The sequence below is a fragment of the Python bivittatus genome, unplaced genomic scaffold (genome assembly GCF_059951505.1).
Source record: "Python bivittatus isolate LINGU-HERP-01145 unplaced genomic scaffold, Pbiv_v1 ctg000210_np1212, whole genome shotgun sequence".
NCBI classification, from domain to species: Eukaryota; Metazoa; Chordata; class Lepidosauria; order Squamata; family Pythonidae; genus Python; species Python bivittatus.
Window position 1 is genome coordinate 4747164 of NW_028277053.1, and position 16406 is coordinate 4763569.

Genomic DNA, 16406 nt, shown 5'->3' on the forward strand with positions numbered 1-16406 from the left:
TACTCCCACAGCCTCAGCGTGCCTTGAATCCTGCGTTGTCTGGCCGGGCAAGGAGACCGGGCGATCAGCTCACAGAAGCGTTTTGCTCTCCTGTCCTTCAAGGTTCGGATATGGGAAATCCCAGCGGGAGGCTTGAAGCGCAACATGGCAGAGGCCGTCCTGGAGTTGTATGGGCACAGCCGACGTGTTGGCATCATCGAGTGGCACCCAACCACCACCAACATCCTCTTCAGTGCTGGATATGACTATAAGGTAAACGGGTGAACATCCTGAGTAGCTGGGATGTTCTTCAGAGCAAAAGCCCTGGGCCAATTGTGAGGGGAGATGGTATCGGAACGAACAGAATTTAAAGCAGCTGATTTAGACTCCCCAAACTGCTTGAGAGATCGCTAACAGAAAGCTCAGGAAGTCCTCAAAATTTGGGACTGATACAAAGAAGAAAGATGGTTAAGAGAGCCCGTGCCCCAAGCCACAAGAGCTGCAGTGAGTTACTGTGGGCAGAGCCCAGACAGAGGCATCCCCCTCTCCGCTTTGACTTGACAAAAGGAGGCTTTCTCTGCCCAGCACGTCCTCCATCAGCTGCATCCCGCTCTTAATTCAGTGGTTCCAAGGTGGGCCAGGAAGAAGGGTCTTTCTTTACACCCCCAGTTTGCTCTTCTTTGCCTTCGCCTCAAGGTTTTCTGTAGTCACAGACAAGAATATCTGCTTGGAGTACAGTTTTTGTATCTTCTAAACCCTTTCTCCCTTCTTTTCTGCACAAATAGGCAACTTGTTGGTGCTCCATTTTGGACCACTTTTATCCATAAGGCAGTTTGGCTTATTTCTTTGAGGTGCCTCTCCTTGGAATAATCCTAAAGGGGACCAAGGGATAAAGGATTGTCTTGAAGGCATCAATCTGCTTCCAGCCAGTGCTGGAACTACTGCTTTCTGGCCTTGTTCCTTCCAGGCCAAATGCTGTAAAATAGTGTTTCCTGACATGGTACCCTTCAGACAAGTTAAACAACCACCCCCACCATGCCCACCTAACATTACCTGATGGGAAATAGGGCCATTGGAGATATAACCCAGCATATCTGTAGGCTAAGAGATACTGGACTACAAATTCCATTACCCTATCCTTCCATTAAAAGAGCCAGTTTGGTGTAATGTTAACGCACCAGGCTAGAAACCGGGAGTCTGTGAGTTCTAGTCCGGTCTTAGGCATGGCAGCTGGCTGGGTGACTTTGGGCCAGTCCCTTTCTCTCAGCCCTAAGAAGCAGGCAATGGCAAACCACTTCCAAAAGACCTTGCCAAGAAAACTGCAGGGACTAGTCCAGGCAGTTGCCAGGAGTCAAGACTGACCTGAAGGGACCCTCCCCCCCCAAAAAAATCCATTAAATTATAGGCCTATTAGATGCCTATTAGGTGCTGGTTTGCTCTTCCTGTGTGGTTTCCTGCCTGATTCATTTGAACAGAACTTGCCAAGAAAAAAAAAAAACATTTCATTCAGAAGGTCAGAACTTGCAGCTTCTCCTGTTAGCATAAAGAACCATCCTAGTCCTGAAGGAGAGGACCTACTGTAGGTACACTTTGGAAGTTTCAGGATAGTCATTGGGGTGGATATTCATCCTGGAAGCTCATAGGTAAGGCTTGGGTATGTCTCCAGTGGAGCCCATCGATCATTCAGGCACCCCTGCGCCGTGGCTCAGGCCACTCTCACTCTGTTAAGCAGTACTCCTTGGAATGGAGAGCGTGGTCTGCAGATGCAGAACTCTACCTTGGAGATGCCCCCTTCCATAACAGCAGGACTAAGGAAAGTGTCTGCTGAAGGGCAGTCGTTTTCAACCAGTTTTACCATTCTGCTTTGTCTGCTGCAGAAACCCTCTGATGCTGAGGATTTGCACGCTGCCGTCTGTTGGGAGGCATGCCAGGCGTGCTGCGCTTAATCCTTAGTCTTCTGCTCAGAGGGAGAGCCTTAACGCGTGTCTCCGGAAATAGAGGGTTTCCAAGTGAAGACGTGATGGGGCGGAAGCTCTCTTTAGGGAGAGGGGATGAATCTGTGCCAGTCTTCCGACTGATAAAGTTCAGGACACGGAAAGCATAGTCCCTTGCCCTTCCTCCTGCTCTGGTCACTTTTGCTCAGGCAAGTGGAGTGGGTATTTATTGGTCCTTCTCTCCTCAAGCCTTTTGCTATTGTGTTGTGTTGTGTGTGTGTTTTTTAAGGACAGAGATCATCATGCTTGTGGTTGATCTGTTTATCACCCTGGGAGACTTTCTGAGCCATCAGAACACTCAAAATGCCTTAAATTAAACAAACAAAGAAAATGATTTTGTGCCCAATTCCAAACACTGTCTTCCAGAAGCATGAAAGTAACTTGACCTTCTCAGGGAGCTTGGGAAGAGCTCCATTCTCTCTTGATTTCCAAAAAGGTTGGCGGCTGCCAAAAGAGTTTAGATACCAAATGCTGATTTTCTTGTTTACTGTTCCTCCATGCTTTTGGTTATATTGCAACTGGTTCTGAAAATATGTTGCTTTCTTGCTGCTTTCTGTTTTGGCCTCCTGAAGCTGTCTTGAATAGCAGGAGGGAGAGGACGTTAAAATATTTTCTGTGAGATGTCTGTAAGCAAGTCATTGAAATTGCAGAGCCTCTTCTCATTCTCAGGTCCTCATCTGGAACTTAGATATTGGCGAGCCAGTGAAGATGATTGACTGCCACTCTGATGTCATCCTTTGCATGTCCTTCAACACAGACGGCAGTTTGCTGTCCACCACTTGCAAAGACAGGAAGCTACGGGTCATTGAGCCACGTTCAGGCAAAGTCCTCCAGGTAGGAGCTTCTTTGAAGGGCCAATATGGAGAAGACGTGAAGCAGTTCTGATTTGGTCACTTGACTGGGTTTTTTTGAAACAGCCATCATTGCCTAGCTGAGATCACAATGGTACGTATGGAAGAGAGGGCATTTAATCCTTTTGCTCAGATCTGTCTTCCCTGTCTAATTGCTAGAATGCCTTTTCTCTCCTCAGAAGAACCAGCTGCAGTTTGGGGCGGGGGCATTTCAGATTAAGGAAATGGTTGAAGGAAAAAGCCTTACCTCCGATCCCCTCCGACAAGTTTGCCAGTCAAAATCAGAGTCTTCAAGGGCTGTTTATAGCTTGAAAGAAAATAGACAGATTCCTCTGTCTTAAATTTAAACAGCTTTACATTTAAATTTTGGCATTTGACGTAACAATGGGCCTTTCCTAAGTTTTGGAGACAGGCTGTGCATAGCTGTTCTGTGTGTGTCTGTAAAAAAAAGTCAAAATGATGGCCCCAGTTGCAACTTTTTGGGCCCCTCCCTGCAGTCACACCTTCGACTGTGGCCATAGTTCAGTGGGTCTGTAACTCAGGAATCTGTAGAATGAGTGTTCAGAGAAAAGTATGAACATAGCTGATAATTTGGGAAGAAGGTGTTAGCCCTGACCCCCAGCCCACCCTACTGTACTTCCCACCTCCCTGCAGCTGAGCATGGATAAATTGCTAAGTGAAATTAATTTTCAGTAGAGAGAACCGAGATTTCACTGCATCATTTAGTTAAGGAGTGGCTATTAAAATGTTGCTTTAATTTTTTATTAATTATACAGGACATAGTGTTGGATGAAATTGTTTTAAGATCCGGAGGCATTTTTGGAAGGTGATGTTTTGTCATTCCAGCGAAGGAGTGGCCAGCTTTTTGAGTAGATGATTGTGGTTGTCTTCACAGGAGGCAAACTGCAAGAACCACCGTGTGAACCGTGTTGTCTTCTTGGGGAACGTCAAGAGGCTTCTGACAACTGGTGTGTCACGCTGGAACACCAGGCAGATTGCCCTCTGGGATCAGGTCAGAAAAATAATTGCATGTGTGCACACACGCTAGGTGAGAAGCCCAGCAAAACGAAAACCTCCTTTTGCAGCTTAATTGAAAAGAAAGACTTCTGTTTGCCTCTGTCTTAGCTCATCGGTGGAGCTGTGAAACAAGGGTGAACTCAGGATAGCAGCAGCTAGAAGCTTTTCCTACAAATGATATTTAGCTTTTCCCCATTTGGACTTTGGCTTATTATATTGTGTGAACTTAGCACTTTGTAAATCATGACATTATGGCTCTGTGAGTGTATGAACCTCATTTTACAACTTATTCAACAACCCCATGATTAAGCAAGCCATGGCTTACTGCAGTATATGAGCTCAACCAACATACTCAAGGCACTATAGAATTCTTGTATGTCTGTCTGTATTTATTTATTTATCATATTTATATAGCCACCCATCTCACAAATGTGTGGGCGGCATACGGTAAAAAACAATAATAAAAAATTAACAATTAAAAAAATCAACAATTAAAACACAATCAAAGTTACCAGTACCAGAGTAGCAGAGAGAATTATTGTTTTAGGCAATAAAGCCATCTCACTAATTCACTGCCACCTTGAGACCCTCAAGCCTGTGGGCACAACCACGTTTTAAGGGACTTCCTGAAGGATATCAGGGATGGGGCCAGTCATCACCTTGGGGGAGATGATGTTCCACAGGGTGGCATGGCAGGAAAGGCCCATCTCCTGGGTCCCGCCAGATGTAATTCTTTAGAGGATGGGACCTGTAGCATGCCTCTTCTGCTGGACCTGACAGGATAGGCAGATGTAATCAGGTGGAGGCGGTCCCTCAGATAACCCGGCCCCATGCCATGAAGGACTTTAAAGGTCAAAACCAGCACTTGAGTTGCACCCGGAAGCAACTGGTAACCAATGCAGCTCATGGAGCAGAAGTGTCACATGTGCCGTTCTAGAGGCACACATAACTGCCCGTGCCATCACATTTTGCACCAGCTGAAGCTTCCGAATACTCTTCAAGGACTTAATGTGACTTTGTGTTTAGCATCTGTCTTGAAAATTGCACCATTTGCACACAAACTTACAAAATATTTGTTTGTTTATTTTGCATTCCTCCAGGAAGATCTGTCCATGCCACTGATAGAGGAGGAGATTGATGGATTATCAGGGCTTCTCTTCCCATTCTATGATGCTGACACCCACATGTTGTACCTGGCTGGCAAGGTGCTTGAGGGTTGCTTCTGAGCATAAATTATTGCCGTGCAGGAGGCCTGTTGTATTCTGCAAGTGTTCTACACTAACCATGATCTGCTGAGAGGGATGCACGCACATACACCTTTACACCCACTCAAAACTGCATTCATTCATGTGGAACTGGGGACAAGGACCAAAACCCAACTGCAAAGATCGCATGTGAAATTTTATTCTATTTAGATAGGGGTGTATCTTGGGCACTTTGAGACACCATGTTGTCCATCCCTACGTCAACCAGTTTAATTCCATATTTAAATATTGTTTTTTAGTTTGATATTCTGTACATGCATTCTTAGAATTAATTTTATTGAAATTAATAGAACTTGTTTCCTGTGCCTTGAAGTCATGAGGGAAGAGGCAAGCTGCTTTGAATAAATCCAGGAGAAGTAAGTTAGATGAAACAAATAAGGTCATGTAATGTATGAAAGGTCAAGAGAGACCAATTCACTGGTGGCTTAGTCTTGGCAAGTTCAGTGAACTTTGGGTAGTTTTGAATTAGATGAGTTGGAGACAGATGTTGCTGCCATGGGCTGCCATGGTTGAACTAGTAACATCAGATTGCAGACCATCATTTATCCATAAGCATTCATGAGTTTCACAGACTCCAAAGCAGGATGCAGATCCAGTTAAAGAACCAGGGTTTCCTCATATCAAGGAAAAGTCAGAAGTACAACAAGGAGAATTAACATGCAGTTCCAATTCCAGTGGTAGCTCCTAAGGAGTGAGGTCTTAGAAAGCCAAAACTCTTGAACCCCATGGCTCCCCCTCATGTCTTAGCTGTCAACCTTCAGTTCAACAAGAAATACTCTCTTTGTAAGCTTTTATTGACAAGATAACCTAATTTTCAGCCTAGGAATGTACCTTTGGGCCTAGATTCTAAAATATCTGACATCTCTAAGGCTAAATCGGCCTCATCTTCAGTCCTAATAAATGGCCCCTAGCCACCCAATACCTGCATCCTGAGATTGTTCCAGAATCCAGGACTTCAGCACTCAGCACAGTCAACTGTGGTCCTCTTAAAGATTCTTATTCTGAAGGCTTGTCCTCAAAATCTGAAGAAGATGCCTCCAAAAGGGATACAGGTAGTCCTTGCCTAGTGACCACAATTGGGACTGGAATCTTGGTCACTGAGCGAAGTGGTCACTGAGCGAGATGCCCACTGGCTGCTTCCTTCAATGACTGCAATCTGGGCACCCCCTGGGTTGTTAAGCAGACGGAGTGAAAGAGCTGTCTGCTGAAGGATTCCAGCTCCACGCAGAGCTGAAATCCTTCAGCAGACAGTTCTTTCGCTCCATCCTCTTTCCCCTCCCCTCTCTCAGTAGTGAATGGAGCACCTGAAGGTTTGAGGTCCGTGCCTCACACCACTGGAGGGGGAGGGGAAGATTTGAACTCCGTAACTGCCCACTGCTGCGTCCTCTCTGCTTGCATCCTTCCCTGCCGGCTTCAATGGGGAAGCTGGCAGAGAAGATCGCAAATGACGATTGCATGATCGCGGGGTGCTTGGCAGCCAGTCGTAAATCCAAGCCAGTTGCCAAGTGTCCAAAATGCAGCCACATGACTATGGGGAGGTGGCGCCATGTTTTACGATGGCCAGAAGTGCTTATGGGCCATAAAGCACCCTTTCCGAGGCTGTCGTAATTTTGAACTGTTGTTAAATGAATGGTCGTTAAGCTAGGACTACCTGTACAGCCAAGTCTGTTCCTCCATTTACCTCACTCTGGTGATGCTCACTCTAATTCTTAGGAAACTGGTGATACCTCACAAAACTGCTGTGAGGAAAATGAGATTCTATAGGAAACTGCTTTAAACATGTTGACGCTGTTGACCAATGAAGGTCTGACTATGAGTTCAAACAATAAAATGTGTTCCAACTTTTGAATTCTCCACAGTTCTTCATTTCAAAAAGCAGTCTGGGAGCACTCAAAGCTTGTGACATCTTTTCTGTCATTGTCCCAATAATAATCTTGTCTGATTACAGATGTTGTTGACTTCTCACAGTCCAACAGATCTATTTTTTTTCTTGTAGATGAATTCATAATATCCAGAGGGTGCCTCTAATTTACTTTTCTTCTTTTTGTTCTCTCCTCAGGGAGATGGGAATATCCGATACTATGAAATCAATACTGAGAAGCCATACCTGAGCTACCTAATGGAATTCCGCTCTCCAGCCCCCCAGAAAGGCCTTGGTAAGGGGTGCCTATTGTCTGCTGGGCTGTCTAAAGGGGAAGACTGAGATATGGGGAAAATTTCTCCATGGTCCCTCTGCCTCGGCTCCATCAAGCTCTCATTCTCCTAAAGAAAATAATATATGTAACTCAGGGTTGAACTGTGGAGTTCTTGGTGCTCATTTGCACTGATGGTGTTACCTGGTTGGGTAATGAATCATCTGCAAACAGGCAACCCAGCTCAGAGAGCCCCAAGAACTCTCCTGTCCCGATATATCTCACCGAAGTCATTCCAAGCTCCTTTTCCTTTAGTCAGTGTTCTTCAGAGCTTCTTCTCCCTTTGCTCTGTTGTCTCCTCCACCTCTTTCCAGTTTAGCTTTCCAATCTTCATCTTTCCTGTCTGGCAATTCTCAAGATTCCCTTTCACTGTTTGTCACAGTTGTGTGACTGGTTCCTTTTCCTTCTTGAGTAGAAGGTTTATGAACATAAGAACAATCAATTGAACCAGCAATTGAACCAGCTGTGCTCTTCAACCACATAGAAACTGTAGCTGGTGCTACAGTGCATGTCATTTTCAAATGTAAGGGAACACCTAGTGACAGTAGAAAAAGCTGCAAAGAATTGTTGTGGGGCTGCTGTGCTTATTGTGATGTCATATCAAAAGACAGCAATTTTCCATGAGTCATACCTGGTTAAATTTAATACATGCAGGAGTGATGCCGAAGCACGGCCTGGATGTGTCTGCGTGTGAGGTGTTTCGATTTTACAAGCTCGTTACGCTGAAAGGATTAATTGAGCCAATCTCTATGATTGTACCGAGGAGAGTGAGTAATTAGACCCAGCATTTGTCTTTTCTGCTTCCAGCTATGAGCCCAGGGGTCTGCAGAGGTGGGGGAACCACAGAAGTAAAGATGGCAACTGCATAATTTTAACCAATGTTTATTTTATTTTTAATTACTCTTGTTTTCTGGATTTTGACTGTTAACGACCTGTGGGCACCCTAAGGGATAAGCTGAATAAATGCGCGGATATAATAAAACCATACGTAAATATGAGAACATGTACCATATTCAAAGTGATTGATCCAGCTGGGCCAGATTTGGGAGCAGGTTCCATGGAATTCAGTGGGGACGGTGCTGAAGTACAAGCCTAAGCTTGCAGTGAAAAGTGGCCCTTAAAAAGGGAAGTTATTTTGCCATCGTGGCCATGCCAGTTTTTGTGATTTACACAAAGGAAATGCTTCCCAATGGTTTTTTATAGGAAACTTGCAGGTCAGTTCCATCTTTGGAACATTTTTCTTCCTGCTCCACAAACCCAAATATTTTCTATTGAGATTCCATTGTCTTGATTTCTACTTCAGGTGATAAATAAGGGAGCTGTCATTTTTTCCCCTGCTCGAAGCAGAGGAGAGGAAGAGGGAGGGTGCTGATGCTAATCCTCCTCCTCCTCCTCCTCTTTATTGTAGTCAATGACCACTTCATAAAACACTTTACATACACAAAACTGATACTGATTAACCAGTGAAGGAAACAGATCAATCAAACTGCTGCACATCTTACATATAACATGACAAAATTTGGCCACACTTAAGGAAATGGAATCATGTGAATCTGAAAGTAAACGTTTTAAGTAAAACTGATCAGAGTGATCAGGATATTTAATTAGATGTGGGATTAACAGCTCACGCCAATTTCAACATAAAATGGACAATATAATAAAACATTATTAGATGTTCGTAACAGAACAGTACAAGGATTACTTAATGGAACAGTACCATGGCTACTTAAAGATAGCTCTTAGGGGGAGACATCGGTTCTATCTGAATGCCAGTGTCAACTTGATTGCCTCTGTGGTGCATCCTTTCTCTAGCATGCGCACTTGAGTTAAGGAAAAACTCAGGAGTTCCAGTTTTTTGTGTATCAGAAAAGGCCTGGGGAGTTAGGCCTGCCAGGGAGAAAAGCAGTTTAGTCCAATATGTGAAAATGTATATCCAGGCAATGGATTCAATCTTATTAATGCCAGTCAAATGGGTGTGCTTGGGAATATTTGAATGCACATTTCTTCCCAAATGGCTGTCTGAAAATCAAACCTACGCACTACGTTGAAATGGCTGTAACTTGGCTCCTCATAGTATAGGAACCTGGAGAGGGATGGCCAGGATGGGACAAATGGCGATTCATTTTTGGTTTAATTATTCTCACTGCAAATCTAGACTTTTGGGGTCTAGACCTGGCAAATTGGAACCAGCTCATGATTTCAAACATGTCGTTTCTCTTCTTTCTGATTTAGTCTGAAACGTACCAGGAAGATATCTATCCAATGACTCCAGGCCCAGAACCAGCCCTCACCCCGGATGAATGGCTGAGTGGAATGAACAGGGGTGAGCCCACTGGCACCTGCAGACGCACCTCTGACCTTTGCTCAGTCACGAACAACCTGAGCTGAACCATCTTCCATGGTCAACGCTTTGGGGAGATTCCAGTGTCAACAGCATTAAAAAAATATTTCCAGATCCGTCAGAAGTTTGACATTAAGGAAAGAGTTGTAAAAATATGCCGATATCCCTAGCATTTTCAGTTATAATTCTTTCAATCGATTTATCATGTCAATATCTGTTCAAGATAAGAAGTGTTAAAGAATATTCAGAATGACAATGCTCCCCCCCCCCTCTCAATATTTGCTGAAAATAGGTCTAAATGCCACAGCCTTCAAGTTCACTCTTGGCAATGACATGGAGGCAGATCTTTTCTGCAGTGGCATCCGTGTCCTAGAATTGTGTCCTCTCCATAGGGTACCCCAATATCTTCAACATCTTTTAAAGTACACCTCTTTTCACCAAGATCAGCCATTGATTTCACGAAAAGTTTCTATTTTAATGGATTCTTTTTTTTTTTAATCCTGGGCTGGTTAATAAGCCCCTTCCTGATCATATAACTTCATTCTGAAGTATTGAACTTCCCCAAGTGAGAAGGAAGTAAGGTTCAGTGGTTCTGTCAGGTGCATCTGTTTCTACCACAAAGGGTTTCTCAGAGTTTAGGTACTAGAGGATTGGATGTAAAAACCTGTTTCAGGTGTTGAAATGTTGGGCTGCTTGAATTCCCAAGATTCCCTTGGATATGAGCATGTGGCTAGAGCAAATTGGGGAAGAGTCATTGACATCCACAGAGAGGGACAAGGGGTGATGTAAGCAGTATTGTGGCAGTGATGTGTCCCTATCCACCACCTTTCTAGCGGCAGAGCAACATCACACATCTGTAGAAAGGGATGCAGCTTGTACCACAACACCACTTTAATAATTCTAACAAAAGTAACCAGTCCTTGCAGATGCCGCTGAGAAGAGTGCAGCCGGTTCAGAAAATCTGGGGATGAACCACTGGTAATTTATTGGTGAAATCTAGAAAGAGTTGGACATCCTTAACACCTCAGGCGGTTTGCCAATGCAGTACAGTACTGCTTCCATCTTGGAAGGGCCCATTTGCATGCCAAATGAAGAAAAGGGGTACTGTACCCTAGAAAATCTACCAGTGCCTTGTCAAATTCACATTTCTCCAGGTTCAAGTAGCTACTCTAACATAGCCTGGACATGTTGCTCATGTACCTAGAGATGTCATGAATAAATCAGAAAACTGTCCAAGTAAATAATCAGAAAACAGTATGGTATCTCAGTTGATGCCATTCATAAAATGCTAGAAAATACCTAAACATAAAGTACAAAGGGCTGTAGCAAATGCAAAGAGACGTATTTCTTTCACCTCTTCTGGGATTCACACCTTCCTCTGATCCAGCTTGGTGACTGTGTAGTCCTTTCTGAAGGGCGGCAATTTCAAATCATGTTTTTCTTCAACGCTCTATGATCATTAAAAAGATACAGATCTCTTTATACAGGCAGCTGCTAGTCAGGTGGAGGGCCAGATAAATCCAATTATTTTCCACAAACAATCTTTTATGCCAACCAATTCAGAATCTTCTTCCCTGGTACAGGGACAATCTGGTAGTTTGCCTCTTCTGAGAACATTGCCTGGAAATCTCAATATTTTGGGGGGTAGACTGTCAAACTGCACCTCATTCTGGGTAAGTGAGAATGCCTGCATCACCAAGCAACAATGATCTTAACAACAGAAGGAACTAAAAAGAACCTGTTTGACCAGACAATATGAGAGCCATGTCAGCTTCAGAACTATGGGGAACAGTGGAGTAGTTGCCAAGTAGAATTGGGCCTACAGGTTGATAATTCCAGGAGTCATGACTTCAATAATGAATTTGGAGAGTGGACATCCCCCCCGTCCCAATTGTATGGGGAGATTATGACTGCTGGCAAAAGTGATGTTCATAAGATTGGTGGCTCTTGTATCTATTGTTTATTTTTCCATTGGTGCCCATCCTGAGATGTGGGTTTTGTATTGTTTTTCAGATCCCATATTGATGTCTTTAAAGGAAGGCTATAAGAAAGAATCCAAAGTAGTTTTTAAACCACCAATTAGAGAGAAGAAGAGTGTTGTTGTCAATGGGATAGACCTCTTGGAAAATGTACCACCCAGAACAGAGAATGAGGTAAGATATAGCAATTATGCCCTCTCTCCAGTCTGGAAATGGAAATTATTGCAACTCCTCCATCCTGATGTTAAGCCCTGTTAAGTCCACAAGACAGTGTGGACTGTAGGATCCTTGCAGGCTGGTCCCCAGTAGTTCCATTCTTGTCGATGCAAAATGAAATATCTCCATTTTTTCTAAGAAAAGGCTACCCAAGGTTACAAAAGGGTGCCATCTCAGATCCTGTGGCACCATAGCATCGTTCCAACCTACTTAGTCTTGCACTGTGTTGACCCTTTCCTGTTTCTTCTCTTATGTGAAGCTCCTCCGAATGTTCTTCCGGCAACAAGATGAGATCCGGCGACTGAAAGCTGAGCTTTCGCAGAAAGACATCAAAATCCGACAGCTACAGTTGGAATTGAAAAACTTGCGCAATAGTCCCAAAAACAATGGACTCTGAAAATCGTTTTCTAAACAAACTCTTTGTTTATACCCACGCTTTAATTTTACTGTATCAACTTAACACACGATATGAGCCAGAGACCCTGTGCCAGCGCAGGGGTGCACCTGCTAACTGGAAGCCTGTTCTTCTGTGGTCATTGCCTAGCGCTAAAAAGTTGTTTGTACGATTTAACTTGAGAACTACTGCATGAAAAGAACAAGGGGTGTATGTATTCCAAATTTCTCTTGAAGTAAGTAGAAGCGTACTGCTATTTGTGATTTTTGCAAAATTACAGAATCATTTTTCATCCCTGATTGTTCCAGGGATGAAAAAGCACAACATTGTAAGCCCAGCAGAAAGCAACTGAATTTATTAGTATTTACCTTTTTTTTCTTGTGCAAAGTGTGACTGTCAATACACAGTGGGTACACCGCTGGAATGCAGGCACACAAAACTGAAAAGATCCATAGAAGAGCCAAGGGGAATGGCTTCCCCTCTGCTGGGAACTGTCCTGGGGTGTGCCATGCAGTTGCAAGAGCCCTAGAGATAAACTTGATAAAAGACGGAGATGGATGCTGTTAAGTGGCAAGCAGATGACGCCTTTGAGGGAATAGAGTCTGAAATACAAATGTGAATATATCAATCATGTAGGCATATCAGAGATCATTCTCTTTACCAAGAGAGTCCCATATGAAGGGGCCGACAGGGACTTTGCAGGTGGTTAATCTTAACCCAGCAAAAGTTAAGCACTTTTAATGTACCTTCCATAAGAACTGTTGGAGTTATAGGTGTGTTTTATTCGTTTCTCTAGAAGCAGTGGACTGTAGGACTGTATTTGTAACTGCGTATAGATTTGCAAGTAAGGCACAATACTGGACAGTGCCAGGCTACAATATGTTAAATCTGACGCTCCTGTCCTTACAGTTTTCAAACAGATTCATAGCTCAGGTCCTTCAGCAGCTGATGGAGCAGTTGGCAAAGGGCCAATTTGTGGCAAGAAAAGGGGATGGCAGTCCTCACCCAAGTGTGCCCAGGGAGATGGGTTGCCGTTGCCCACCCTGTCTAAATGCAGGTTTGCTTGCTGATGAATGATCTAATCATGGGGTGCAATGCCCTAATAGTTTTCATGGTGCTCACAAAACTGCATGCCCATTCTGATTGTTTAGCCTAAAAAAAATAGGGAGTTGGCAAGTTAATGCCCAACAAAGTGCCAGCCTTTAGCATCAGCCAGGGGCATCTGTGGGGGTGGGGGTTTAAAAATCAATATGGTGGCCACACGTTCAAAAGGGGGAGGGCTTTGCGTTGATGGCACCATCCTGGCCATCTTGACTTCCTTTCCAAGAATGCCTCTGGAGCTTAACATCATGCCTGTTCCCACAGGCATTCGCTGGGCAAAGAAGGGGAGAGGGGGTGCTCAACCCAGTGCTTTTCGTAAGTGTACCTGCCTGCCCAGAAAGCACGATATCGAAGAGGGCTGGCAGGAGGCACCCTGCAGAAGAAAGGGCTGGAGGGGGAGGGAGGGAGGGGCATGGTTCCTCCATAATAGCCACTTTGTGAGGGCACCTGCATGTCCTCCAGTTTCCGCATATGCCAGCTGCTGTCTCCCACAGGCGGAGCCCGTTCTGTCCCCGCCTTCACACCTTGCTCAGCCACTGCTGGCTGGTCGGGGCTTCTGGGTCTCCCGCTCCGGGAACGCTATTCGTTGGTTGGTGGGACATCCCAGAGGAGTCGTGTCTTCCAGGCTGGCTCCTCGTACGTCATGGCCAACCTCGAAGTCAAGGGGCAGGACGTTTTGCACAGATGCTGGGCAGGGGGGCAGCTCAACCTAATGGCCCTGCTCCTGGCTGCCTCAAGGCTGCCCTGAGTGTAGCCTTACCTTATCTGGGCTGCAAAAATCCAGGTGGCGCAAGATGGCAGCCGCCGTCCAGTGTTCTGCATCTCTTGGCGGCCATCTGGTGCTCTTGGAATTTTGCTGACTGGATCTGGCAGCCCTTCTCCAGGGGCAAAGAACAGGCTTTGCTCTACCACGGGCCGCTCTGTCCTCCCAAGACCGTTCTCAGCGTCACCCTGGAATCTGCTTTCTTAGTCCTCATTACTAGGAACAGCACATGCAGTTTCAGGAAAAATGCAATCAAAAGGTAAATTTTGCAGGAGGGTCAGGCAGAAGCACCTGCCAATGGAATAAGCCCAGCACAGCTTTCAGCTTGGAGTCATCCGGATGTGTTGAGTACCCAGAATTTCCAGGCAGGATGGCCAATGCATCCCGAAGGCATACAGCTGGAGAAAACCGGCTTAATGTTGAATTCCCTATGCCCCTCTCTCTCAGAAAAAAAAAAGCGGCTGGCTGGCTGCCCCTGCAGATGGGGGGGAAAGCTGTGATCCTGCATTGCCTTTGCTGCAAGCTCTTCTAGTGGGGGTTCTCCTCTCCTTCCAGAGACACACCCTTTGCTCATAAACAAGATAGGGGTAATTTTGTTTGTGGAATCTTGACTAAATTAAACGGCAACTGAGTTTCGGTGCCCACTGGATGGGAAGAAGTGAAGTTCTCTAGAAGATCCTTGCGTTCTTGAATGAGACAACTTGTATTGGGAAGTTATTTACACATTACCTAGAGAGGTTTGCATCATGAGGGCAGCGCTGGGCCTTTCAGCACACCTGCTAAAAGGGTTAGGAGAGGATTTGTAAATGCAGGACTTAGAAGTCAAGCAGCACTTGGAACTTCTGGAAACAGCAGGAGTATAAAATGCTGGCCCTGGATCAGCCAGCCCATGCAGCTGTATTAATGATAATCCTGGCTCAGATCCAGCTAGCTCTGGCTTTCAGTAAGCTAACTGGCTGGCCAGCTCCAAAAGACGAAGTGCAAGCATTCAAAGCCATTCAAGCCATACCAGCCCCGCTCTACCCTCAACTTTGGCTTGGAAGTCATCCCCGTTCAGATGTTGTAGGGAATAAGCCAGCAAGTTTAGAGGATAGGCTTTTACTGTACAGAAGATTGAATCTGGCAGGATCAGCTTTGTCCATAACGGTCAGGAAAAAGCTCACCTTCAGGCTTCTTTCCTAAGGCAACTTCTCAGGGCGTCTGGTCCTGCTGCGTTTCACATCTGCAACTCCAGTATGTGGACAATCACTTTCTTTGAAAATTAGAGCCAGATTGCAAAAGACTCCACAATGTGCACCAAAGATTTATTTGGAGTCTACCTTTCATCAAACTTTTAATTCCCAAGAACAGCCAGGCAACTGGGCTTGTTTTCTGTTTGCACCCCTGCAATCCATGTTCACACTGTATTCTGTGCCTAACACTGATTTCCCTCCTGCACCACTTCACTGTTCTCACTTGCTTATTATTTATGCTGCCCTACAATAGTGACAAAATAAAGCTACCGAAATAGCAAACCAGTTGGTGATGTCTCCTTGCCTTCTGGCTGGAACAAGGACACCTTCAAAAGGACGGCAGGGAGGCGGGCAGGGAGAGTCATGAGGCTCACGGTGCAAACCCGGAAAGGAAGCCCAAGGTTTTCAGAAGGCAGCTATTTACCAGAGTTTGATGGATAGTAAAAGCTGGGCACATGCAGCCTCTTGAATTTCTCCGAGAAATTGGGAGAGAGGTCTCTGTGGGGGGAAGATCCCATCTAATATAGGATCTTCCCATAGGATCTCATGGAAATGGGAAACCAATGAGGCTGCCAAGGTTGGAAAACCTCTCCTCACTAACCTGACATGAAAAACATTGCTGCATCAGATCCACCAGATATCCCACAAGGGGCGTGCAAAACTGCTTTTCCACAGAGCTCTGGGCTGTTTCCATTTCTCCTCCAGAATGGGCAGGTCGATGTGACCCACAGGAGAAACAGAATATTCCAGAGTTTTCTGGAATGTTCCATTTCTGGAAAGGTAGCTTCTACATGTCCTGGATGCTACCATTCTTCCAGGTTCCTAGTGGGCTCCTCTGGGAAGGCTGCAAATGCCACAATGAAGGTAGAGCCATGTAACCAGTCCCCATCACCTGCTACACTGAAGTGTCTTGCTTCTGTGAATTGAGCCATCACGATTAATTTTAAAAGAATGTTTTAAAGATTGCTAAAATAATTACAAGTTTGTTCTTAAGAAAAAAACTCTTTAAAATCAAGCAGCAGATTCCCACGTGGCCCATTTACTGCAATAAGCCACAGGAAAAAATTGTATAAAAAGATTTA

The 16406-nt window shown here is 44.9% G+C and overlaps 1 protein-coding gene across 3 annotated transcripts in view; it reads left to right on the forward strand.

Moving 5' to 3' along the window:
• Positions 1-15956, forward strand: part of CORO2B (coronin 2B) — a 90379-nt gene extending 74423 nt beyond the window's left edge. For 2 of the 3 annotated variants that reach the window (XM_088139247.1, XM_088139246.1), the window contains exons 5-13: positions 103-252; positions 2643-2807; positions 3720-3836; positions 4942-5046; positions 7166-7262; positions 7953-8065; positions 9531-9621; positions 11653-11792; positions 12094-15955. In XM_088139247.1, coding sequence (XP_087995373.1) covers positions 103-252; positions 2643-2807; positions 3720-3836; positions 4942-5046; positions 7166-7262; positions 7953-8065; positions 9531-9621; positions 11653-11792; positions 12094-12231 — 1116 coding nt within the window. In that variant the 3' untranslated portion in view covers positions 12232-15955. Of the gene's footprint in view, positions 1-102; positions 253-2642; positions 2808-3719; positions 3837-4941; positions 5047-7165; positions 7263-7952; positions 8066-9530; positions 9622-11652; positions 11793-12093 lie in introns of all 3 variants that reach the window. The other variant, XM_088139248.1, reaches the window with a different exon arrangement.
• Positions 15957-16406: the final 450 nt, after the last annotated feature.